A 26,371-nucleotide genomic window follows, 5' to 3' on the forward strand; every position below is an offset into this window, starting at 1 on the left:
GGGTACATACTTAGGAGTGGAGTTGCTCGGTATGCTTTGAATTTTTAAATCTTGGCCCTTGACCTTTTCTCCCAATGAAATGTTTCTCCCAGTCACCTCTCTAGCTAAATCCTCCTCATCCTTCAAGACCCAGCAAACATCCTTCCCCACCCGCTCAGCCACCCCTGTGCTCCTCAATTCATGGTGACCTTTCTCTTCTCTAAACTTCTAAAGAATCTGTTAATCTCTTACCTATACTTGGTACTTCTTTTTTTCTACAAACATTTTTTTGAGTACTGACTATCATATCTCACTGAATCTTAGACACCATTGCTTGTAAGACACATAGGGTTTTTTTTTTTTTTAATGTTCCTCTAAGAAAAAAAGGCGTCAATTAAACTGTGAGACTCCATCAACTGAAAGCACTTCCTGATTTTGAAACTATTAAAAGTGAAAAAAAGGTATGTCTTTGAATCAATGAAATTAGGCATTTCAAGACAGTATGCTAGATGCTGAGGATACAGAAATGAGTAGCAAGGAGGCTCTGACTTGGAGAAAGGGGAAATAATACAGAATAATCACAACTGCCATTTTTTTGTCAGGCACTAAGCCAAGCACTCTACGTATTACAGTGAATATCTAACGCCTTTGTCACTTGGCGTCCAAATTGCCTTCTTCTGGGAAAACTACCTGGAATTTCCTTTGGGAAACACCTTTCCCAACTCTCAGTGGTTTGAATGGGGCTATGTCCTCTCCAAGACCCAGGAGTGGGCACATGACGCAGGCCTGGCCAGTCAGGACAGTGCTCCCTTCTGGACCTGGCGATTGATTCAGGATAGATATGTGGCCCAAGGTAGACCAATCAGAGCTCTTCCTGAGACATTTTGCCAGAACCATAGGAAAAGAGGTCCTCTACTGGCTGGGACCACTAGCTATAGAGTGTGAAAGTCTAAAGCAGCATTGTCTAATTGGATTTTCTGTGATGATTTCTATATTCATGCTGTATAGTACAATAGCCAGTGGTTATTGAACGTTTGAAATGAGGCTGGTATAACCAAGGAAATAAAATTTTAATTTTATTTGATTTTAATTAAGTTTAAGTCACTTAATGTGACTTGTGGCTACCATATTGGATAGCACAGCGCTAGAGCTTTGGTGGCTTTGCCTTGACATGTGGAGAATATGCCTGAGAATGACATCATCATTAAGGGAACAATCAAGAGATGAAAGGAGTCAGATTCCCAAAGACATCATTTGAGTTCCTGGAGGCAGCTATGCCTAAATCTATCATATTCTTCATTCAATCAACAAATATTTATTGAGTGTCCATTATGGGCTGAACATTACACAAAAATGAACCCCCCCCCCCAAAAAAAAAGCTAAATGTCCCTACCATCGTGGAACTTACATTCTAGTCAGGGAAAATAGACAACAGACAAATGGGTATGTAAAATATATAGTATGTCAGATAATGCTAGGTGCCAGGGATAAAAATAAACATGGAAAGGGCCATAGGGCATGCTGGGATAGAGGTGGGAATTGTCGCTTTAAATGTAGCGGTAAGGGAAAGCTTCACTGAGCTTATATTTGAGTAAATATTGGAAGTAGGTGTAGGAGGCAGCTAATGCTATGTCTGGGACAGACTGTTCCAGGCAGAGGGGAACAGCAAGAGAAAACTCCCAAGGTAGGAAGATGCCTTGGGTGTACTAGAATGTTCATTTCCCCGGTCTTTTTACACAAGTTAATATGGTTCCTTTTTTGCTTAAGCCACTTGAGTTTGGTTTCTATTATTTGCCCCCAAATTACTTTTTAATTTATTTTTTGCTGACATCATTTGAGTTGGATTTCTATAACTTGCAACTAGAAGAATCCTGACTAATCCAAGTGTGGTAGTCTGAGTGATGGTCCCCCAAATATTCCTAATCCTAGGTCCTAATCCCTGGACCTCTGAATATGTTACCTTAAATGGCAAAAGAGACTGCAGATGTGATTAAATAAGGATCTCGAGATGACGAAATTGTCCTGGATTATCTGGGTGGGCCCTGTGAAGACACACTGGTCTTTATAAGAGGGAGGCAGAGCAAGATTTGACACAGAATAAGAAATCAATGTGACCACTGAAGCAAGATGCTGTGCTGCTGGCTTCGAAGCGGGAAGAAGGGGCTGTGAGCCAAGAAATGCAAGGAACGCTGTTCTAAAAGGTGGAAAAGGCAAGGAAATGGATTCTCCCCTAGAGCCTCCGGAGGGAGCATGTCTCTGCTGATATCTTGATTTTGGCCCAGTGAGACTCATTTTGGACTTCTGACCTCCAGTAATATAAAAAAAAAAAATGTGTTGTTTTAAGCCACAAAATTTGTGGTAATTTGTTATAGCAGGCACGGGAAACGAATACACTGAGTGTCTCTCATAGGGTTGTTGTGGGATTAGATGAGGTGATGCAGGAAAAGTCCTTGTCACCGTGCATGGATTTACAAAATGCTCAATAAATATGAGCATATTATTAAGACCCAGTGGTCCAGCCTCTTGGCCATTTGTCATCCTCCATCCCTTGACCCTCCCCCCATCCCCACATCCCACTGTACAAAGACGTCACCAACCTGAATTGCCACATCTGAAAAATTATCTCCTGTTTCTCGGAAGATATCTCCTAGTCGGAAAATGGGACACTGTGGATTCTGAGTCTTGTGAAAGGTGCAAGTGACGTTTAAATCCGGCAAGATGTTTCTCCTGCACATAATGGAAAGCAAACAAACAAACATCTCTATTGAAAACTGGGATCCATCTCTTTCATAGGAGTGAACCAATGTGGTACCTGGGCACCATGAGGGCCTCCAATGATCCTGCCTTCTGGGATTTACACCCTTGTGTATTCCCCTCTCATATCGTACAGTGTTGGTCTCTGTGACCAATAGTATACGACAGAAGTGATAGTGTGTCTCTTCTGAGATTAGATTATAAAATACAGTGGCTTTCATCTTGGTTACTGTCTCGCTTGCTTGCTCTTTGGCTTGGATCTCTTGCTCTGGGAAAGCCGGCCACCGTGTCCTAAGGACGCTCAAGCAGTCTAAAGGAGAGGTCCACATGATGAAGTACTGAGCCCTCCTGCTGACCGTTGTGTGAGTGAGCTTGGAAGAGTATTCTCCAGCCCCAGTCTAGTCTGGAGATGAGAGCTTGACTGCAACCTGAGAGACCCTGAGCCAGAACCGCCCAGTGAAGTCATACCCAGATGTCATTCTGGGACGCACAGAAACGATGTGAGAAAATTAAAGTTTGTTGCTTTTAGTTTCTAAGTGCTGGGGTGATTTGTTACACAGCAGTAGATAACTAATATAGCCAGACATTCTGGGTGCTTACGTGGTGTAGTTGTGGCTGGGGAAGTCGATATTATTCTTGATGAGCACAGTGAAGTTTTCAGCACTGCCCAAGAGCGCAGGCCTGAAAGAGAGGAATGAAAAACGGGGATCAGTGACTACAGGGACCAAAGGAGTCAGTGGGCCAATGGGCCAGAGGCTCTGGTTTCTTGCTTGGGTCAATATGCTGGATGAAGAGAAGTGCAATCCAGTGGGAAAAGCCTTCCAAAATTCTCCAGCTTCTCCAGGGAGAATTTCTCCCTTCTTAAGACCCCTGTGGAAGGAATTCCCTGGTGGTCCAGTGGTTAGGACTCTGCACTTCCATTGCAGGGGGCACGGGTTCGATCCCTGGTCAGGGAACTAAGATCCCACAAGCCACGTGGCATGGCCAAAAAACCCACAAAAAACAAAAGAGACCCCATGGCATTTACTGTAATACTTCTCACTCTGATATAATTATATGTTTAGGTATGCACAGTGGTATGTTGGTAAACGTTTAATAACCAGCTCTCCAGGAAAACAAAAAGCCCTGATATTGTAGGAGTTACTGATTATTGTGGTATAAATACTCCCACCCTAGCTGATTTCAAGCTACCAATAGAACATCAGTGAACTTGGAGTTGGGAAGGGATGAGCAGAAACGGCTCAGAGCTGGTACAAGCCAGCTCCAGCACACTCCTGTTTGTATCTTTCACAATAGGCTTTGTGATCCTGCAGGGCTGAGACAATTTTCTCATCTTGGCATCCTCAGCCTTTAGCACAGGGCCACACATATATAATTGACTCTATCATTCACACTCTAGAGGCTCTGAGTAGTGTAAAATTCTCCATGAGTGAGAGGAGCCCAAATTCTCGACTGCTGGAAGGTCCACCCACCATCCATGCATTCATTCATTCAACAAATATTTACTGTACTGGGCATGGGGCTGAGCACTAGGGATGTAGTGATGAACAAGACAGTCGAGGTTTTTGTCCTTGTGGGGTTGACAATCTGTTAAAGATGGAGAGAATTGGCTCCATAAAAAGATACCACTGTTGCCTGACATGCCTGAGTAGGTGGCAGATGTATATTGGGAGAAGCACAGGCTAAAGGTGGAGGGTATTTGGAAGGGGACATCAAGAATGATCTGCTTTTGGGGACTTCCCTAGTGGCATAGTGGTTAAGACTCCGCGCTCCCAAAGCAGGGGGCCCTGGTTCGATCCCTCGTCAGGGAACTAGATCCCACACGCATGCCACAACTAAGACCCAGCGCAACCTAAATAAATAAATAAATATTAAAAAGAAAAAGAAAAGGACTTCCCTGGTGGCACAGTGGTTAAGAATCTGCCTGCCAATGCAGGGGACACGGGTTTGAGCCCTGGTCCGGGACGATCCCACGTGCCGCGGAGCAACTAAGCCCGTGCGCCACGACTACTGAGCCTGCGCTCTAGAGCCCACGAGCCACAACTACTGAAGCCCGTGCGCCTAGAGCCCGTGCTCCGCAACAAGAGAAGCCACCGCAATGAGAAGCCCGCGCACCGCAATGAAGAGTAGCCCCCGCTCACCGCAACCAGAGAAAGCCCACGTGCAGCAACGAAGACCCAATGCAGCCAAAAAAAAAAAAAAAAGAATGATCTGCTTTTTATTCCAGGACTTCCAGAGCCCAACTTTGGCTCTATTGGAGATATAACTATAGAGAACACTGTAATTTTTGCCTGTCCAGCAACTATTCCCCCTTTGGCAGTAGCACCTCAATTTTCTCCCTTTGGGCAAGCCAGGTCTCTTCCACTCTCAGCCCACTCTCATCTCCTGCCCATCCCTACAGCTCCCAGGGTGGGCAAGTGATCCAGAGCTGGTTAAACAGTGTAATCCAATCCCCTTGGCTGCAGTGATCGGTTCATAGATTGTCACATGCCTTAGGCCATTGAGAACAGTACAGGATTTTTGTGGGAACTGTTGAGAAAGAAAAACTCATTTTCTCTAAGATTATTAGTAGCAAAGACGGTATAAACCTGGAGTGCCCCAGACCACAGTGTGAGGAGAGCCAGAACGGAAGAAAGAATAGTTAGGAGCTGGGGAGAGGAGGAAGGTGGAGGAAGAGAGAGAGAAAATGTTAAGACATCATTTGAAAGCCTTGATCAAGCCATGCCTGAAGCTAGTATTTCTGGACTTCTCATTTACATGAGTCAAAAACACAAGCCAAAAATTAACAGTCCTTTTTTCTGAAGCCTGTTAAAGTTTGTTTTTTTTTTTATACTTAAGCTTTTTTTAAAATTTTTTTATTTTTGGCTGCATTGGGTCTTCGTTGCTGTGCGCGGGCTTTCTCTAGTTGTGGCGAGCGGGGGCTACTCTTCGTTGAGGTGCGCGGGCTTCCCATTGCGGTGGCTTCTCTTGTTGAGCAGCACAGGCTCTAGGCACGTGGGCTTCAGTAGCTGTGGCTCGTGGGCTCTAGAGCTCAGGCTCAATAGTTGTGGTGCACAGGCTTAGTTGCTCCACGGCACGTGGGTTCTTCCCGGACCAGGGCTCGAACCCATGTCCCCTGCATTGGCAGGCAGATTCTTAACCACTGCGCCACCAGGGAAACCCCCTAGTTAAAGTTATATTTGTCACTTGCACACACAAAAAATCTTATTTACGACAGATGCCTGCTATATGCCAGACCCTTTGCCTTTAGAACATTCTAAACCCCACACTTCCTGGGCAATACTCTAAGAATCAAAGGACTACAGGATCCCCTTTATTCCTCTTTCATGACACTTATAATTTTCTATTCTGAATTACAGCCCTCTGTACATGTGTCTTATCTCTTCTATTGGGTTGGCCAAAAAGTTCGTTCGGGTTTGTCTGTAAGATGTTACAAAATACCCAAACAAACTTTTTGGCCAACCCGATATTAGATTGGCAAGAGCCTTGGGACCTGCTCCATATCTGGGTCTTCTTGTATTTTACAAAAAATTTAGCACTGTCTCCCTTGTGTATGATTACATGTAAAATAAATATCTAACACCTACTACATGGTAATGGATGTGTTGGACGAACAATTAAATGAATCATCTTAGTAATCCATTCGTATAACATATAAGAAACTGAAGTTCAGGGAGTTACTTGCCCAGGGTCATGTAAAATTGCAGCCCAGGGCCCAGAACATTAGAGATGCACAGTATTTATCTGATGAATGAATGGTGGCAGAGCCAGGACTGAAAACCACAGGCAATCAAGAAGCCTCTTGCCTTGAACTAGGGACTCCTTGAATGTAGGCTGATGTCCCACCCAGGTCCTGGACATTCATTCTGTGACAAAGAAACTTCCCTGACCTACAAATGAACCAGGGTGGTGCCATTAATGATTGAGGGCCAGATGGGCTGATACTGCCTAGTGTTTCCCATCCGGACGTAGGAAACTTTCACCTGAACCTTCTAAAAAGTCAGTTTGGGGAAGTCTTCTCTTTGCCCCATAGATGCTGATAGTGTGGCCCTGAGTCACATTTGTCTTGAGCTGCACTGTCCAATATAGTCCAACATCTCCTAGGCATTTGTGGCATGTGTGACTATTTAAACTAAAGTAAAAATTCAGTTTATTTGTGGTAACCACATTTCAGGTGCTTAATAGCCACATGTAGCTAGTGGCTACCATATTGGATGGTGCAGGTACAGAACCTTTCCATCATTGCAGAAAGTTCCATTGGACAGTGCTGGTCTAGAACCACCACATGTCTAGGGGCAGATCATTTGTGTGTGTGTTATTGGGCACTTACTGTGTGCCAAGCACAAGGCTCACTTTGCAATCACTGTACAAGTATCATCTCATTTAATTCTCACAACAGCCCAGTGAAATAGGTGCAATTATTATCCTCATTTTATTTTTTAATTTTTTGGCCACGCCGAGCGGCACGTGGGATCTTAGTTCCCCAACCAGGGATCGAACCCGTGCCCCCTGCATTGGAAGCTCAGAGTCTTAACCACTGGACCACCAGGGAAGTCCTATTACCCTCATTTTAAAGGCAAGGAAACTGAAGCTCAAAGAGGTTAAGCCACTTGTTCAAGGTCACACAGCAAGGATGTGTTAAAGCCAGGATTTGAATCCAGCTCTCCTTATTCTCTGCTGAAATGCAGCCCTCCCAGTGGTTTCTGAGATTTAACATCAAGTTCTGCCTTCTGGGCCTGACCTTTTGTGTTAAAGAGAAGAGTCAATACAGGGGACCACCAAATCTGCATGTCACTATGAACATTTAACTTAAGAAAACTTCCCTCCCCTTCCATTCCTTTTCCTTCCTTTTCTTCTCCCTTCCCTTCCTCTTCCTTCCTTTTTCCTTTTTCCCCCCCTCCCTCCCACCTTCTCTCCCTTAATCACTCAGTACAGACACTGGCAGTCCGAAAGGATCCTGCTGTAGCACTGGAGGAGGTATCTGGGGGTGCCCTGGAAGGTACTGGGACAGCCAAGGGACAGGGGCACCCAAGGGTGTTGAAGGTATTAGCTATTTACCAGTTGGTATAGAATGATTTCAGTATTTTAACAACTATCAGGGGCCTCCCAGAGACCACTAGTGTGCCTGGCACAGGAGCCACCAAGCCAGTAAGACCTGGGACTTGGGGGGACGGTGCTGAGAAGGGAAGTCGGAACAGTGCCTGGCAGAGCCTCATCTGCTCAAAGCTGAGGGCCACCGTGTCTGTCCCCTCCCTACTACTCACTCTGGAGCCTTTTCCATTGCCTCGACGGGACACCAGGCGGAGACTTCACAGGTCTTCTGCTTCCCTTTATACTCTATACACCTGCCGGTCTGGATTCCTGTGGGGGTCAAGGGGTCGTAGAAGCACAGGTGTGAAAGAACGGGCGGGGGGGGGCGGGGGGGAAGAAACTCCACTCAACTCAAGCAAGAGACTATTTATGTTTTTCAACCCAAGCAGTTTCAGTTTCCATGAAACCCATTCAAACCACAAACTTACATAAGAAAAATCAAGCAAGCAACTCATAGAACGGTAAGCTTTTCAGAAAAGGATCAAAGAGAACTCAGAAAGACCATGGATGCTCTTGGATTTTTTTGGTTTCTTTGCAAGAAAAGATGGCTGAGCGGGGAGCTGAACAGGGTATATTCTTTTGCCTCGTATAAATGGACTAGAACTTGGCTTGTAAACAGGCATCTGAGTCCCTCTAGGTGTATACAGTACGTACCAGGATGTACAGAGCCATGGAGTAAGCATGGCACATCTTCCTGGAGTATCAGTGTCATTAACAATTTTTGAGGGGAAAGTTAAATAGTAAATAATATTAATGACCTCTCCACCAACTCAAATGCATATGTATTATGGGATGGAATTGAATATCCTTATGCCTTTTTGTGTACATGTGTGTTATAAACAATGATGGTTTTTACTTTTTCTTTTTTCTTTTTTGTGGTAATTTTTTTATTATGTGCCTTAAGTTAAAACAAGAGCTTTGGAAATTCTGCAGGTTAATATTGTCCCCAGGTGTCCTGGGGGTACACATTCATCCTTTTCAACCTTTGGGGAAATTCAAGAGGAAACACTTAGAACACTCAGATGATGCTATGGGCCATTCAGTTTTTCTATCAGTGAGAACCCTGAAGGGGCTAATTCTGCGAGGTTTTCAGGAGCTGCTTTCACTGGGAATTAGAGTCACATTCATAGTCAGCAGCTGGTCCTCTGGGTTCAGAGTCGAGGCACGGGGCAGGTACAGGCTCATCCATGGCCTGGGGAGGGTGGACGAAGGCAGCTGAGAGCCAGAGGCTAAAAATCTGGGCATCTCGAATGTCTCCAGGATTCCAGACCATCCACCCACGGGGTCTCAGGAAAAGAAACAGAACATACCTTTGCTCTTTGGGCCCATCCGTCCCTTTTTACAACCCTGGTCAGAGGAACAGAGCGTCCTGCGGGTGGGATACTGCAGAGAGAAGGACAAGGTAGTGGGGAATAAGCATTGTGTGTCCCTACGATACAGAAGGGCAGATGTCTATGTCCACACAAAAACTTGCACATAATGCCAAAAAAAGGGAACAGCCCAAATATCCACCAGTAGATGAATGGACAACTAAAATCTAGTACATTCATCCAATGGAATGTTATTTGGCTGGCCACAAATAGGAATGAATGACGTACTGATACATGCTACAATGTAGATGAAACTTGAAACATGATGGATGCTAAGTGAAAGAAGCCAGATACGAAAGACCACATATTGTATGATTCTGTGTATGTGAAATGTTCAGAACAGGCGAATCCATGGACAAAAGTGTGATCAGTGGTCGCAGGGGCTGAGGGAAGCGGGAATGGGAGTGACTGCTAATGGGTATGAGGTTTCATTTTGGAATAATGAAAATGTTCTGGAAACTGATAGTGATGATGGCTGCACAGCTCGGTGAATATACTAAAAACCGCTAAATTGTACACTTTAGAATGGTGAATTTTATGGTATGTGAATTATATCTCGATAAAAAATAAAAATTAATGAACATCTAAGAAGCGTATGCCAGGGGCCACTTTCGGGGACAGCCCTTGTGTTGGAGAGCAGGGGGCCTGGTGCAAGCAGCCCTGTGGCTGCAGAACCAAGTGAAGCAGACAGGCACAAAGTCTCAGCAGGAAATGTGGAAATAAAGGACTCCAGCCAGCACTCTCTCCTGGCCTAAGAAAATGAGGTCAATCAGCTTTCAATAAGAGCTGAGGACAGAATGAGGAAAAGAAAAATGAGATGACTTGGTTTATGCATACTCAGCTTCCCATTTTTCAGGGACCAGGTTTACCGGCCCGTCTTGGGGAAACCAGAACCTCTGTGAAAATAGCCTCTTCTTTGCAATTTTACAGAGATTCAGGGGAGGCCCCAGGCTTGGACCCAGGTACAACCAGGTTTGGCAATAGCTGCACCATTTCTAGCTGAGTGGCCTCAGCCAAGTAACTTTGCCTCTCTGAGCCTCAGTTTCCTTACCTGTAAAAGGGGAATGAACAGATTTGTCTTATATGGCTGTTGTGAAAATTAAATGAATTATGATGAGAAAGGGTTTAGCACATGGCTCTTGCTCAGTGAACGTTTCCTATAGTTTTCAATCTCTTTCATGTTCTCTTTTCTTCCCAAGTTGCTTTCTTCCTGTTACCCAGCATGTCCTTGGTTTGCTGCCCTTGTGACCCCCAACTACACTATGAACCCTTTGAATACAAGGCCTGGGTCATATCTTTGTAGTCTGAGTGCCTGACACATAGTGGGTCTTGATGAATGTGGAATGAATGAATGAATGAACAAATGATCATTTACTGTGGCTCATGGGAAGCTATGTTATTTTGATTATTGACTGGAAAGAAATCTCAGGAAAGAAGATAAACTGACTCTATTTTATTCTCCAAAAGAAATTCCAAAATTAAAAGAAAATAAAGACGTGGGACTTCCCTGGTGGCACAGTGGATAAGACTCTGCGCTCCCAATGCAGGGGGCCCAGGTTCGATCCCTGGTCAGGGAACTAGATCCCACATGCATGCTGCAACTAAGAGTTCGCATGCCGCAACTAAGGAGCTGGCGAGCCGCAACTAAGACCCAGTGCAACCAAATAAATAAATAATAAATAAATAAATATATTTTTAAAAAAGACGTTTTAATCACCTCTTTTTGTGGTTGTCACATGCGTTGACGATGGCCACAAATTCTTTTTCACTCTTGCCATTGAGAGGTAGAGGGTTTCCCCTTCCCTTTGAAGCTGGGCTGGCTCTGACCAAATAACCAACAGAAGGCAGTGGAAGTAATGCTGTGTCAGCTCTAGTACTGAGCCTGGGAGGCCTGGAAGCTTCTTTTGGTTTGGGGGAACCTGAGCTGCTATGAGGAAGTTTAGAAAGACTACGCGGAGAGACTCTGAAAGGAGGAGAAGCCTTGAGAGTCCCCGGAGAGGAAGAGAAGACCAGCCATCCTGGTACCCCAGCTGAGCCTCCGAATGGTGCTAGCCCCAGCCGCTATCCGACTGCAGCGCCGTGAGAGATCCCATGCAGATTCCAAGATCAGCAGAACTGCCCAGCTAAGCTCAGTCAACCACTGAACTATGAGAGCTCGTAAAATGCTTGTTGCTTTAAGTCCACCAGGTTCAGGGTAGTTTGTTATGCAGCAATAGATAATTATAACCAATGTCTCCTCATTTTGGTGTACAGCTGGGGTTTGGCCATATTTACTGAGTCAAGCCCTGTCCTTGACTTCCACCTCCTGATCAGAGTTAGGGTGGGTGTCAGTATGCAAAGAGAGGAGGCGAATATCCCATTAGAGCAACCCAAACGAGCTTGGGTCACAGGTTAAAATCCCAAGAGTTACATAGTGTTCTCTGGGCTGCTCTTTGAGTTCCAGCCAGTCTGAGTGACATCCTGTCTGAGAAAGAGTAACTTGTCATTTGAATCATCACAGCTCTCATTTATCGAGTGCTTACAATGTATCATGCCTTGTTTCCAGCCTGTCACAGAGATTCGCTCATTTGTTTCAAAAATCCTAAGAGCTAGGTTTTGTAATTACCCCATTTTGCAAATGAACATATCAAGGCACAGAGTGGTGAAGTTACCTGTCCAAAGTCACAAAGCTAATACGTCAAGTATTAAACCATTTACAGTCTAGCTCCTAAATCCAGGCTCTGGGCTACCCTAACTCTCTTCCTTACCAGTCTCAGTAACTTGAAAAGCGCTGTGAGGGACTTCCCTGGCGGTCAAGTGGTTAGGACTCCGAGCTCTCACTGCTGAGGGCACGGGTTCGACCCCTGGTCGGGGAACGAAAATCCCACAAGCTGCAGCGCGGCCAAAAAAAGAAAAGAAAAGAAAAGCATCTGTGCAAAGTACCACAGGGGTGGAGTGTGAGTAGCAATTCCAGAGTATGGGACAAAAGGGAAGCAAGGGCCCCAAACTGGATACAATTTTGGATGCTGCTGGGAAGGGAGGTGGGAGGGAGTGTTTAGTTGGACTGGCGCCTGCTACTTCATTAGAGTAACAGGAACATTTAAGGGAAGATGGGGGCAAGATAAACATAGAGAGGTCTCCTTTTAGGGGAACGTTATTGAGATAGACACCAAGGGAATGTTAGCTTGTTTCCAAGTTTAGGTAGAAATGAGGCCAAAGACTGTAATGAGATAGAGCTTATCCACCCTGATCTCTCAGACACTCAGAAATCTAGGCCTTGTCACCAGAGTAGGCTGACGAGCAAGACCCACAGGCAAGGCTGGTCTTCCCCACAGGCTGGGGACCAGCTCAATATTGCCACAGCATTGCACCCCTCAGTTGGGACGGTCCCTGGTAAAGCGCGGGTGTGTTACTCGAGAGGGGAACAGCAGGAGTGTGTTGCCTAGACAAATTCTTCTATAGGCAAACTTATCAGAAGAGCTAGTTATCATCTTACAGAGCAGAGAGCAGGACTGGGATGGGACAGAATAGGACCAGTATGTTTTGATAGGGAAGAAAGTTTTCCAGAAAAAGTAGGGGAAGGTGGAGAGTACGGAGAGGGCAATGCTCCCATGTCTCCCACCGTCACCACTACCCACTCCCGCCTTCACCACTACCCACTAGCCATGTCTCCCGCCATCACCACCACCCACACCCACCTTCACCTCTACCCACTCCCGCCTTCACCACTGCCCACTCCCGCCTTCACCACTACCCACTCCCACCTTCACCACTACCCACTCCCGCCTTCACCACTACCCACTAGCCGTGTCTCCCGCCGTCACCACTACCACCCATGCAGTCTGGGAAAGACTGCATGGGTGGTAGTGGTGACGGCGGGAGACATGGGAGCATTCCTACCTGATATAGAGCCTAAAACTCTAAGAAGTGGGATGAAAAATCAAGCTTGATTCCCAGGCTGGCCCTGCAGGCAGTTCACAGTGGACCGTGGCAGAAGCTGTGAATGAGGACAACTGGATTCTAAGCTTGGCTCTGCCTCCAGCAAGCTGCGTGACATTGGGGAGGTCACTGAACCTCTCTGATCTTTGTGCTGACCTGTAAAATGGGGCTGGGAATGCTGTTACCCCCCTAAAGTTGAAGTGAGGCTCCACTGAAACATGAGGTGCTGTGCAAAGGCCAAGGATCCCTGTTGTCATAAACTGCACAGGGAGTGAGCGATGGAGAAAGCAGGCCTTGAGCTGCACAGGCTCCTAGTGCTGGAGCTGGAGACCCAGGGGGACAGACCAAGACCTGGTGGTTACAGAGGGAGAACTACAACATCTTCTCACCCTTTCCACCCAGCCCAGATCTACACCCCTGCTTTGTAGCAAGCAGAGGCTCAGTAAATATTTGCAGGCTCCAAAACACGCCTGGTGTCAATTTCCATTTCCTCTGACCTGTGTCTCCTCCAGGAACTCTTATGACCCATCACACCTTACCTCGGGACACAACCCTTGCTCTTGGCCTTCTATCTTGAGAAAGTTTGTCATCACAAAAAAGGAGTTCCCCTGTGGAGAAAAAGGAGAGAAGGCAAATGTAAAGCCATTGAGAACAGAACTACTTAATCATAGTAATCCAGCTGGCTAAGTGCCTGGGGGTGAACCTTTCCACTCTTCTAAGTTTCAGTCTCGAAATCAGGGTCTGGAAGCAACTCGACAACCCTGAAGGCTTGATATCAAAGCTGGATGAGCCGCCCTGCTGAGTCGAGGGAGAGCAGAGGAACAGTTCAAATTGATTGAGCATTGGTTTTCCATTCCAGCCTCAAAAGCAGCCTTTTCATTTTTTGGACACAATAAAATCCCATTAAGTTGAAATTCAAGAGACCTGGGGAGGCGGAGGTGGAGGTGTCACCTTCATCAGAGCACTGTTCAGATTATCCAGGACTTTAATGAAAGGGCAGTAGGGCATCCCACCACCTGGGAAATAGCTGGAGGTTTTAATGACCCACTGTTAGAGACAAAAACGGATAGCAGCTTGGCTTTTATGGTTTCGAAAAGCTTTCCAGCTCCCAAGGGCTGCCAACGTGCCCTTTTGTCCCTCCCGCCCCCCATCTGTTCTTTTTTGTTCTCAACCCCACTTCAGTTTCTCCCTTCTGAGAATTCTACTTTCATTTTCTCTTCTTGCAAACTGAGACAATCTCATGCCTTTCTCTGTGGGCCACACCCTTCCTTTCCCTTGTGCAAAACTGTACCCAAGAGTGTTTTCCTGGAGACATTTTTGTTGATAAAATGTCACACAAACAATGTAGAAGGGCTGGTCCCCTCTAGGCAGAAAGTTCTTTACCTTTCTGGATCTAGGCAAAGTTTACTGACTTGATGGCCCTGCTTCTGAAGAACTGTGTATAAATCAGGTGTGAGTGAATCAAATCATGTTTTCAATGCACCAGGACACACTGCTATTTTGAGAAACCCTGTAGGACTTGATAAAGCAAAGAATCATCTCCTTCGAGTTGCTGGATCTGACCCAGTTTTGCAATTTTTAGGTTTTCTCAGTTGGGATTTTCACAGAGCTTTTAAAATGGGGCCAATGTTTTTCTGGAGTGAAGCTCTAGGTCCCAGGGAGGGGTGCGAGGACCTGAGGACAGTGACCAGGGACGAGTCCTGGGAGGATGCTGATAAGTGCTCACCTGCAAGGGGACAGTGTAATCTGCCGTGTCGAAGACATTCCACACTACCTTCTTCACTCCGTTCTCCATAATCTCCTTTTTCACCTCTGCCACCCCTTTCACCTTGGCATGCACAGAACTGATAACAGGTTCTTTCCATTGGTACCGCTTGTCATTCACCAAAGCAAAGCTAAATGGCAGACACAGAAAAGCATCAATGGTTTTCTCAAGGGAGGCACAGTGCAGTGGTTTTGGATGCAGGTTCCGAAAGTCACCTCCATTAAAATCCTAGCTTTGCTGGGTGACTTTGGGCAAGTGACTTGCCTTCTCTGTGACTCATTTTCCTTACCTGTAAAATGGGAAGAATAGTCATACCTACCTCATAGGGTTGTTATGAGGATGCAACGAGATATGCATGCAAACTCCTTAGCACTATATCTGGCGCATAGTGAGCTTTCACTACATAGAAACTATTGGTCCCAATACCAACCTCTAATATTGCCTAATATACACCCTAATTTATAGGTTGCCTTCTCAAATACCAAAGTCCACCCCAGGGTGGTCCACCAGCTTTGTTTTGGGGCTCAGTAACACATTAGCATCTTTTTAATGGTGTGTCCAGCAGGTCAGCCTCCTGTTTTCCAGAAACACCCACCTGATTTATAAATAATATTGATAATAGCAGCTACCCTTTATTGAGCACTTAGTACATGCCACGTGCTCTGTATGCATCATCTCCTTTAATGCTCCCAACAGCAACAGGAGATAGTTACTGTAATCATCACCCTTTGGTAGATGAGGGAATGGGCTCAGAGAGGTGAAGGAACTTGCCCAAGGTCACACAGGTAGTCAGTGGCAGGACTGAGGTCCTTGACTGGTCTACCTTATAGCCCAGAGCCAGACGTCTTAACCATGTACTCTACTTGTTCATGCATGATGTGGCTCTGCCTCTGGTTTCCTGCCTTTTGATCCATTCATTAGCTATTAAAATCTTCTTTAGAATATGAACCTAAATTATATGGTGGGGGAAGAGAGGGAGAAAGTGGAATTGATAACTAAAAATGGTAGATTCCATCCCCATTTATCTGTTTCCCCATCTCCCATTGCCCTGAATAATTGAGTTTATTTTATTTTTTCTTTTTGGTTTTTTTGGCCATGCTGCATGGCACATGGGATCCTAGTTCCCTGACCAGGGATCGAACCCACACCCCCATGCAGTGGAAGCGTGGAGTCTTAACCACTGGACTGGCAGGAAAGTCCCTTAAGAGTTTATTTTAAATGCTTTGTTTATTCATTTGGCAGGTACCTATTTTGGTCTCTTCCCTCTGCTCAGCCTCTGATGTCTGAATGATATTAGGAAGTCTAAGCCAATGGTTGCCTTCTATGAGCTGACCTTGGGAAACCAAGACACAGTGGGCCAAGGCTTGGTCCCAGCTGTTCTCAACCTTGGTTGTACAGTATAATTACTTAGGGAGCTTTCAAAATTTCAGCTCCCCAGTCTTATCCCTGGAAATTCTGATTCAGAAGGTCTGGAGAGTTATCCAGGTACCTATATATTTTTCTAAAGTTAATTCTAATGCACTGCCAGGGTTGAGGACCCCTGGGACACTCATGGAAAGACAGGTCACATTTGGCAATATGAAGTACTGTACATTTGAAGTGCATTCCCCATGCCCCAGCAATTCCACTCTTAGGTATATGCCCCAGAGAAACCCTCAAACATGCGCCCAAGGGGTCATATACAAGAAAGTATAAAGCTGTACTATTTGTAATAGGGAAAACTGGAAATAACCTAAATGTCCTTGAACATTGACTGGGTGAATAAATTGTTGGATTCATCCAATGGGATGTTCTGCAACAGTGAAAATGAATGGAGAGCTGCTTGTATCAATATGGAAATAACATAATAGTGAGTAAACAAAGCATGCCACAGAATGAGATAAAGTTTAAAGAAATTCAAAAAACATTATGTACTTAAACAAATACCTGTCCACGCATATTCATAGCAGCACTATTCACAATAGTCAAAAGGTGGAAACAATCAAAATGTTCATTAAAAGATGAATGGATAAACAAAATGTGGTCTATCCAAACAATGGAATATTATCTACCCACAAAAAAGAATGAAAGGATGCACATGCTATACTGTGGATGAACCTCAAAAAACATTGTGCCAAGTGAAAGAAGACAGACACAAAAGGCCACTTAGTGTATGATTCCACTTATATGAAATGTCCAGAATAGGTAAATCCATTGAGACAGAGAGTGAATTGATGGCTGCCAGGGGCTGGGGGAAGGGGTAAATTGGAAGTAACTGCATAATGAGGTTTGCATTTTGGGTGATAAAAATGTTTTGGAACTAGATAGAGGTGGTGGTTGCACAACATTGTGAAGGCACTAAATGCCACTGACTTGTTCACTTTAAAATCATTCATTTTTATGTTCTATGAATTTCACCTCAATTAAAAAAGGAAAACAGGAAACTTCCACAATCCTCTTAGATAGCCTCATCCACCAGAGAGGAGACAGCAGAAGCAAGAACTACAATACTGCAGCCTGTGGAACAAAAACCACATTCACAGAAAGATAGACAAGATGAAAAGGCAGAGGGCTATGTACCAGATGAAGGAACAAGATAAAACCCCAGAAAAACAACTAAATGAAGTGGACATAGGCAATCTTCCAGAAAAAGAATTCAGAATAATGATAGTGAAGATGATCCAGGACCTCGGAAAAAGGAAGGAAGCAAAGATCGAGAAGATGCAAGAAATGTTTAACAAAGACCTAGAAGAATTAAAGAACAAACAAACAGAGATGAACAATACAATAACTGAAATGAAAACTACACTAGAAGGAATCAATAGCAGAATAACTGAGGCAGAAGAACAGATAAGTGACCTGGAAGACAGAATGGTGGAATTCACTGCTGTGGAACAGAATAAAGAAAAAAGAATGAAAAGAAATGAAGACAGCCTAAGAGAACTCTGGGACAACATTAAACGCAACAACATTCGCATTATAGGGGTCCCAGAAGGAGAAGAGAGAGAGAAAGGACCAGAGAAAATATTTGAAGAGATTATAGTCGAAAAGTTCCCTAACATGGGAAAGGAAATAGCCACCCAAGTCCAGGAAGCGCAGAGACTCCCATACAGGATGAACCCAAGGAGAAACACGCTGAGACACATAGTAATCAAATTGGCAAAAATTAAAGAAAAAGAAAAATTATTAAAAGCAGCAAGGGAATAACGACAAATAACATACAAGGGAACTCCCCTAAGGTTAACAGCTGATTTCTCAGCAGAAACTCTACAAGCCAGAAGGGAGTGGCATGATATACTTAAAGTGATGAAAGGGAAGAACCTACAACCAAGATTACTCTACGCAGCAAGGATCTCATTCAGATTTGATGGAGAAATCAAAAGCTTTACAGACAAGCAAAAGCTAAGAGAATTCAGCACCACCAAACCAGCTCTACAACAAATGCTAAAGGAACTTCTCTAAGTGGGAAACACAAGAGAAGAAAAGGACCTACAAAAACAAACCCAAAACAATTAAGAAAATGGTCATAGGAACATACATATCGATAATTACCTTAAACGTGAATGGATTAAATGCTCCAACCAAAAGACACAGGCTTGCTGAATGGATACAAAAACAAGACCCATATATATGCTGTCTACAAGAGACCCACTTTAGACCTAGGGACACATACAGACTGAAAGTGAGGGGATGGAAAAAGATATTCCATGCAAATGGAAATCAAAAGAAAGCTGGCGTAGCTATACTCATATCAGATAAAATAGACTTTAAAATAAAGAATGTTACAAGAGACAAGGAAGGACACTACATAATGATCCAGGGATCAATCCAAGAAGAAGATATAACAATTATAAATATATATGCACCCAACATAGGAGCACCTCAATACATAAGGCAACTGCTAACAGCTCTAAAAGAGGAAATCGACAGTAACACAGTAATAGTGGGGGACTTTAACACCTCACTTACACCAATGGACAGATCATCCAAAATGAAAATAAATAAGGAAACAGAAGCTTTAAATGACACAATAGACCAGATAGATTTAATTGATATTTATAGGACATTCCATCCAAAAACAGCAGATTACACGTTCTTCTCAAGTGCGCACGGAACATTCTCCAGGATAGATCACATCTTGGGTCACAAATCAAGCCTCAGTAAATTTTAAAAAATTGAAATCATATCAAGCATCTTTTCTGACCACAACGCTATGAGATTAGAAATGAATTACAGGGAAAAAAACGTAAAAAACAGAGACACATGGAGGCTAAACAATACGTTACTAAATAACCAAGAGATCACTGAAGAAATCAAAGAGGAAGTCAAAAAATACCTAGAGACAAATGACAATGAAAACACGACGACCCAAAATCTATGGGATGCAGCAAAAGCAGTGCTAAGAGGGAAGTTTATAGCTATACAAGCCTACCTAAAGAAACAAGAAAAATCTCAAGTAAACAATCTAACCTTACACCTAAAGAAACTAGAGAAAGAAGAACAAACAAAACCCAAAGTTAGCAGAAGGAAAGAAATCATAACGATCAGAGCAGAAATAAATGAAATAGAAACAAAGAAAACAATAGCAAAGATCAATAAAACTAAAAGCTGGTTCTTTGAGAAGATAAACAAAATTGATAAGCCATTAGCCAGACTCATCAAGAAAAAGAGGGAGAGGACTCAAATCAATAAAATCAGAAATGAAAAAGGAGAAGTTACAACAGACACCGCAGAAATACAAAGCATCCTAAGAGACTACTACAAGCAACTTTATGCCAATAAAACGGACAACCTGGAAGAAATGGACAAATTCTTAGAAAGGTATAACCTTCCAAGACTGAACCAGGAAGAAACAGAAAATATGAACAGACCAATCACAAGTAATGAAATTGAAACTGTGATTAAACATCTTCCAACAAACAAAAGTCCAGGACCAGATGGCTTCACAGGTGAATTCTATCAAACATTTAGAGAAGAGCTAACAGCTATCCTTCTCAAGCTCTTCCAAAAAATTGCAGAGGAAGGAACACTCCCAAACTCATTCTATGAGGCCACCATCACCCTGATACCAAAACCAGACAAAGACACTACAAAAACAGAAAATTACAGACCAATACCACTGATGAATATAGATGCAAAAATCCTCAACAAAATCCTAGCAAACAGAATCCAGCAACACATTAAAAGGATCATACACCACGATCAAGTGGGATTTATCCCAGGGATGCAAGGATTCTTCAATATACGCAAATCAATCCATGTGATAAACCATATTAACAATCTGAAGAATAAAAACCATATGATCATCTCAATAGATGCAGAAAAATCTTTTGACAAAATTCAACACCCATTTATGATAAAAACTCTCCAGAAAGTGGGCATAGAGGGAACCTACCTCAACATAATAAAGGCCATATATGACAAACCCACAGCAAACATCATTCTCAACGGTGAAAAACTGAAAGCATTTCCTCTAAGATCAGGAACGAGACAAGGATGTCCACTCTCACCGCTATTACTCAACATAGTTCTGGAAGTCCTAGCCACGGCAATCAGAGAAGAAAAAGAAATAAAAGGAATACAAATTGGAAAAGAAGAAGTAAAACTGTCACTGTTTGCAGATGACATGATACTATACATAGAGAATCCTAAAACTGCCACCAGAAAACTGCTAGAGCTAATTACTGAATATGGTAAAGTTGCAGGATACAAAACTAATGCACAGAAATCTCTTGCATTCCTATACACTAATGATGAAAAATCTGAAAGAGAAATTATGGAAACACTCCCATTTACCATTGCAACAAAAAGAATAAAATACCTAGGAATAAACCTACCTAGGGAGACAAAAGACCTGTATGCAGAAAACTATAAGACACTGATGAAAGAAATGAAAGATGATACCAACAGATGGAGAGATATGCCATGTTCTTGGATTGGAAGAATCAACATTGTGAAAATGACTATACTACCCAAAGCAATCTACAGATTCAATGCAATCCCTATCAAATTACCAATGGCATTTTTTACGGAGCTAGAACAAATCATCTTAAAATTTGTATGGAGACAAAAAAGACCCCGAATAGCCAAAGCAGTCTTGAGGGAAAAAAACGGAGCTGGAGGAATCAGACTCCCTGACTTCAGACTATACTACAAAGCTACAGTAATCAAGACAATATGGTACTGGCACAAAAACAGAAACATAGATCAATGGAACAAGATAGAAAGCCCAGAGATAAGCCCATGCACCTATGGTCAACTAATCTATGACAAAGGAGGCAAAGATATACAATGGAGAAAAGACAGTCTCTTCAATAAGTGGTGCTGGGAAAACTGGACAGCTACATGTAAAAGAATGAAATTAGAATACTCCCTAACACCATACACAAAAATAAACTCAAAATGGATTAGAGACCTAAATGTAAGACCGGACACTATAAAACTCTTAGAGGAAAACATAGGAAGAACACTCTTTGACATAAATCACAGCAAGATCTTTTTTGATCCACTTCCTAGAGTACTGGAAATAAAAACAAAAATAAACAAACGGGACCTAATGAAACTTCAAAGCTTTTGCACAGCAAAGGAAACCATAAACAAGACGAAAAGACAACCCTCAGAATGGGAGAAAATATTTGCAAATGAATCAACGGACAAAGGATTAATCTCCAAAATATATAAACAGCTCATTCAGCTCAATATTAAAGAAACAAACAACCCAATCCAAAAATGGGCAGAATACCTAAATAGACATTTCTCCATAGAAGACATACAGATGGCCAAGAAGCACATGAAAAGCTGCTCAACATCACTAATAATTAGAGAAATGCAAATCAAAACTACAATGAGGTATCACCTCACACCAGTTAGAATGGGCATCATCAGAAAATCTACAAACGACAAATGCTGGAGAGGGTGTGGAGAAAAGGGAACCCTCTTGCACTGTTGGTGGGAATGTAAATTGATACAGCCACTATGGAGAACAGTATGGAGGTTCCTTAACAAACTAAAAATAGAATTACCATATGACCCAGCAATCCCACTACTGGGCATATACCCAGAGAAAGCCATAATTCAAAAAGACACATGCACCCCAATGTTCATTGCAGCACTATTTACAATAGCCAGGTCATGGAAGCAACCTAAATGCCCATCGACAGACGACTGGATAAAGAAGATGTGGTACATATATACAATGGAATATTACTCAGCCATAAAAAGGAACGAAATTGAGTCATTTGTTGAGACGTGGATGGATCTAGAGACTGTCATACAGAGTGAAGTAAGTCAGAAAGAGAAAAACAAATAACATATATTAACGCATATATGTGGAACCTAGAAAATGGTACAGATGAACCATTTTTCAGGGCAGAAATTGAGACACAGAAGTAGAGAAGAAAACATATGGACCCCAAGGGGGGAAAGCAGTGGTGGGTGGGGGGTTGGTGTGATGAGCTGGGGATTGGGATTCACATGTATACACTGATGTGTATAAAATGGATGACTAATAAGGACCTGCTGTATAAAAAATAATTTAAATTAAATTAAAAAAGGAAAAAATATTTTTTATATATATAGACATACGTTGTAGAAATATTAAAACAAACATAGAATGACAAACACCAAATTCAGGGGGCATATTTATAAGGGAAGAGGAAAGAGAATGAGATAAAGGCTAGGTTTTCAGGGAGCAAAAACTGGGTTAGTAATTAAGTTGGATGGTCCTACCTGAGTGTTTATTATTCTCGATATATTTTCGTATTTCTATAACATTCATCAAAAAAGAAAGCTCATCAAGAAAGACGTTGGGTGGGCCTTCCCTGGTGGTACAGTGGGTAAGACTCCATGCTCCCGGGCTTCCCTGGTGGTGCAGTGGTTAAGAATCCGCCTGTCAATGCAGGGGACATGGGTTCAAGCCCTGGTCCGGGAAGATCCCACATGCCATGGAGCAAATAAGCCCATGCGCCACAATTACTGAGCCTGTGCTCTAGAGCCCGCGAGCCACAACTACTGAAGCCCGCACGCCTAGAGCCCGTGCTCCGCAACAAGAGAAGCCACCGCGATGAGAAGCCTGCACACCACAACAAAGAGTAGCCCCCGCTTGCCGCAACTAGAGAAAGCCTGCACTCAGCAACAAAGATCCAACGTAGCCAAAATTAAATAAAAATAAATTCATAAAAAAAAAAAGACTCCACGCTCCCAATGCAGGGGGCCTGGGTTTGATCCCTGGTTGGGAAACTAGATCCCACATGCATGCCGCAACTAAGAGTCTGCATGCCACAACTAAGAGTCCGCATGCTGCAACTAAAGATCCCACATGCTGAAACGAAGATCCCACGTGCCGCAGTTAAGACCTGGTGCAGCCTAAATAAATAAATATATTTTTTAAAAAAAGAAAGACGTTGGGCCAGAGATCCAGATTTGAGATCCAATCAGCATATATGAGACAGAGCTATTCAATGTAATTCCATAGACAAATACGATAATACTTACTCAACAATATATTTCAGTCTAGCATCACAATGTGCACATGTATGTGCAATGTTCTTTTGTGCTGGATGCTGCAACAGCCTCCCAGTATAACGCTGGGTCAGTTTGGCCCTCCATTTGGGAAGCTCAGTCTCTCATATTCATCCCAAAATGCACAACATGTTATAGATCAGCCTTAATGGAATCCAACCCTCTCATAAATCAGAAAACTTGCCTTTATATAATAATGAACATATCATTTTAAGAATTAAAATACTTCAGAGATGCGTCAAAGGAAAAAAAAAGGAAGAGAAAGAGTTCGCAGTATCCTGCCCTATGGAAAGAACATTCTAACGACTGTCCCAGCAGCTCTCTCCTGACCTGCTTGGTGACTCAGACAAGCCATTCCACCTCTCTGGGCCGTGGATTTAGTCCCTGAATAAGGGGATTACTGCCTGGCTCCCTAATCCCTATGACCTTTTGGCTCTAAGAAGCTACTATTCTCTGCATTCTGAAGAGGGCAAAACCACTGGTCCCTGGAGCGAACAGGGCAGCTGGGGATTCAGCCGGGCCTTGTAGGATGAGTAGAGATGGGGGAGAGGAAAGCTGAAGAGTCTGGGAAGGTGGAAGAGAATGAATGTGATAGAAGCCTGGGTCCTCACAGGCCAGGCTGGCTGACGAGGAGGGCTGTAGAGGGGCAGAGGAGGGAAGGATGGAGAGTGAGGTCAGCCCGGGGAGTCCTCAGTGGCACACTGCACCTGACTCACCAGATGTAGAGCAAGGTGCCCACTATGAAGAGCTTCTTCAGAGTCCCAATCCATGAGTTTTCAATGAGAACAGCTTTCACAGACGTATGCTGGCAACTCAGGGGGAATTGACTGTATGCCATGGTAAAAGAGTCCTCAAAGCACCACGAGGAGGAAGTGCCTCTCAGCAAAGCCTGACTTGCCCTCACAGAGCTCACTGAACAAAGGTAACACTAGCGTGAAAGGATGTGACCTGAAAGTGAACTACCCTTCCATCCGGTTAACTGACACTTACCCCGGGGGCCAATAGATATTTTCGTGGGCCCCCAAGAGAACCGTTGGTCCTGGACCCTCTGCGCCTCGTGGAGAAGTTGAGCCTGCATCCTCTGTGTCTTATATTTAAAATCCCAAGAGAAGAATCTGATTATGTCCAACCCTGATCCATTCAGCTGTAGGGGGAGGTCAGCAAAGGGCCAGGGGCAGCCAGAGGTGCACTGAGAAGAAAGTGGAGGAGAGCCTACATCCCCAAGGCAAGTTAAATGCCGGTTGTATTAGTTTCCCATTGCTGCTGTAACAAACCACCATGAACTTAGTGACTTAAAATAACAGAAATTTTTTTCTCTTAGTTTGGGGGTCAGATGCCTAAAATCATTCTTACAGGACTAAAATCAAGGTGATGGCAGGCCTGGTCCCTTCTGGAGCTCCACTAGAGAATCTGTTCTCATCTCTTCCAGCTTCTGGAGACTGCCTTGGCCTCCCTGGGCTCACAGCCCCATCACTCCAACCTCAGCTCCTCTTGTCACATCTCCTTTTTTTGATTTTGACCCTCTTGCCTCCCCTTTATAAGGACTCTTGTGATCACACTGGGGCCCCTCAGATAATCAAGAATAATCTGTCCATCTTGAGACCTTGAACTTAATCACATCTGCAAAGTTCCTTTTGCCACAGAAGGTGACATATTCACAAGTTCCAGAGATTAGGACATGGAGATTTTGGTGTAGGGCGGGGAGGCATTATTCAGCCTGTTCTACTCTGCCCTGCCTTTCCTTGAGCTAGCTAGTGAGAGGGTTCAGTTTCTTGTTACCCACAGCTTGGCTAAGACATCACCTGCCCTTCTAATACCCTTTGACTATTGCACTTCTTCTCCACCATCTAGTATACCTGGAAAACCCTTCCTTTTCATACTTCCCAAACTATGTCTCCCTCGTTCAAAAAACGCCTACTACAGAACACAATACTTTCTACGCATCCTACTGTATGGAGAGCAGAGAGTGAGTCCTAACCTATTAGTTAACGTTTACCAGCTAGAGGAAATATAATGGATACATGTAAAGGCATTGAGCTCCAAAACTCAGTTATGCAAATACAGGCCATGGACCACCCAGATTGGCAGAGGTTCATCTTAGAGGCCCCAAATTTTAAATAACTCTAAACCCATGTTAACCAATGTTGTGTTATATCATCTAGAAAACAAAACCCAAAAAACTAGTGTTGTCTAAAACTTTGGTGAGAGAAGTAGAATATTCCACTTGAGGGTGGTGATAAGCCAATGCCCTATGCCCTAATTAGGCAGCAAGCAGTAGGAGCCCCGAGTTCAGGTCTTATAAGCCACATTTTTAAAGAGAATCCCTTTTGCTGTTGTAAAAGTGGAAGTTTCACAGAAAAGCACAAAGAACGTGAAAAGGTTCCAACGTTCTCCCTCCCAGAGGTTATCACTGTTGAAACTTTGAGAGTATCTTCCAGATGTCTCTTTATGCCCCCACCTAGACACACAAACATGGCCACGCTCTACATGCTATTATGTAACCTGCTGTTTTTACTCAATAATATGTTATTAACTCTTTCCACAACAGTATTGATAAATGTATGATAAAGATAGATCTATGATATGTGACCACTTTGAATAGGTATGGAGTATTCTAGTATTCAGGTTGGAACATAAGAAATTGCCCATTTTGTAGACCAAAACAGTAGAATATTGGCAATTTCATACGGTTCAGCCTAAGAAATGAATTGTGAAAATTTGCCAGCTGGTCTCTTACTGATGGATATTTAAATGGAAATTTTGTTCATTTTTCCCACTTACAAACGTTTTTGATAATCTTGATATAGCTTTTACTACATGCCAAGCACTCTTCTAAGCGTATATTAATAACAAATATTAACTCTTTCAATCCTAACCTCCCCAAAAATAATCCTGTAAAGAAGCTATAGTATTACCCCCACCTTATAGCTGAACAAACTGTGGCAGAGAAAGTGTGCCCAAGTTCACATAGTGCTATAGACTGAATGTTTGAGAC

General features: G+C 43.5%; 1 protein-coding gene and 1 non-coding gene across 2 annotated transcripts in view; one reads left to right on the plus strand and one right to left on the minus strand.

Annotated features, from left to right (window-relative positions):
- Positions 1-26,371, minus strand: part of P2RX7 (purinergic receptor P2X 7) — a 52,372-nt gene that overhangs the window by 17,360 nt on the left and 8,641 nt on the right. Inside the window, exons 2-7 of the mRNA XM_068562771.1 lie at positions 14,839-15,007; positions 13,652-13,720; positions 9,135-9,207; positions 7,998-8,094; positions 3,334-3,414; positions 2,577-2,706 (exon numbers count right to left, since the gene is read on the minus strand). Coding sequence (XP_068418872.1) covers positions 2,577-2,706; positions 3,334-3,414; positions 7,998-8,094; positions 9,135-9,207; positions 13,652-13,720; positions 14,839-15,007 — 619 coding nt within the window. The remainder of the gene's footprint in view (positions 1-2,576; positions 2,707-3,333; positions 3,415-7,997; positions 8,095-9,134; positions 9,208-13,651; positions 13,721-14,838; positions 15,008-26,371) is intronic.
- On the plus strand, positions 3,617-3,689 carry TRNAG-UCC (transfer RNA glycine (anticodon UCC)). Its single transcript has one exon. It is a non-coding gene; the product is annotated as a tRNA-Gly (tRNA).

The sequence above is a fragment of the Eschrichtius robustus genome, chromosome 14 (genome assembly GCF_028021215.1).
Source record: "Eschrichtius robustus isolate mEscRob2 chromosome 14, mEscRob2.pri, whole genome shotgun sequence".
In the NCBI taxonomy this organism is placed as follows: domain Eukaryota; kingdom Metazoa; phylum Chordata; class Mammalia; order Artiodactyla; family Eschrichtiidae; genus Eschrichtius; species Eschrichtius robustus.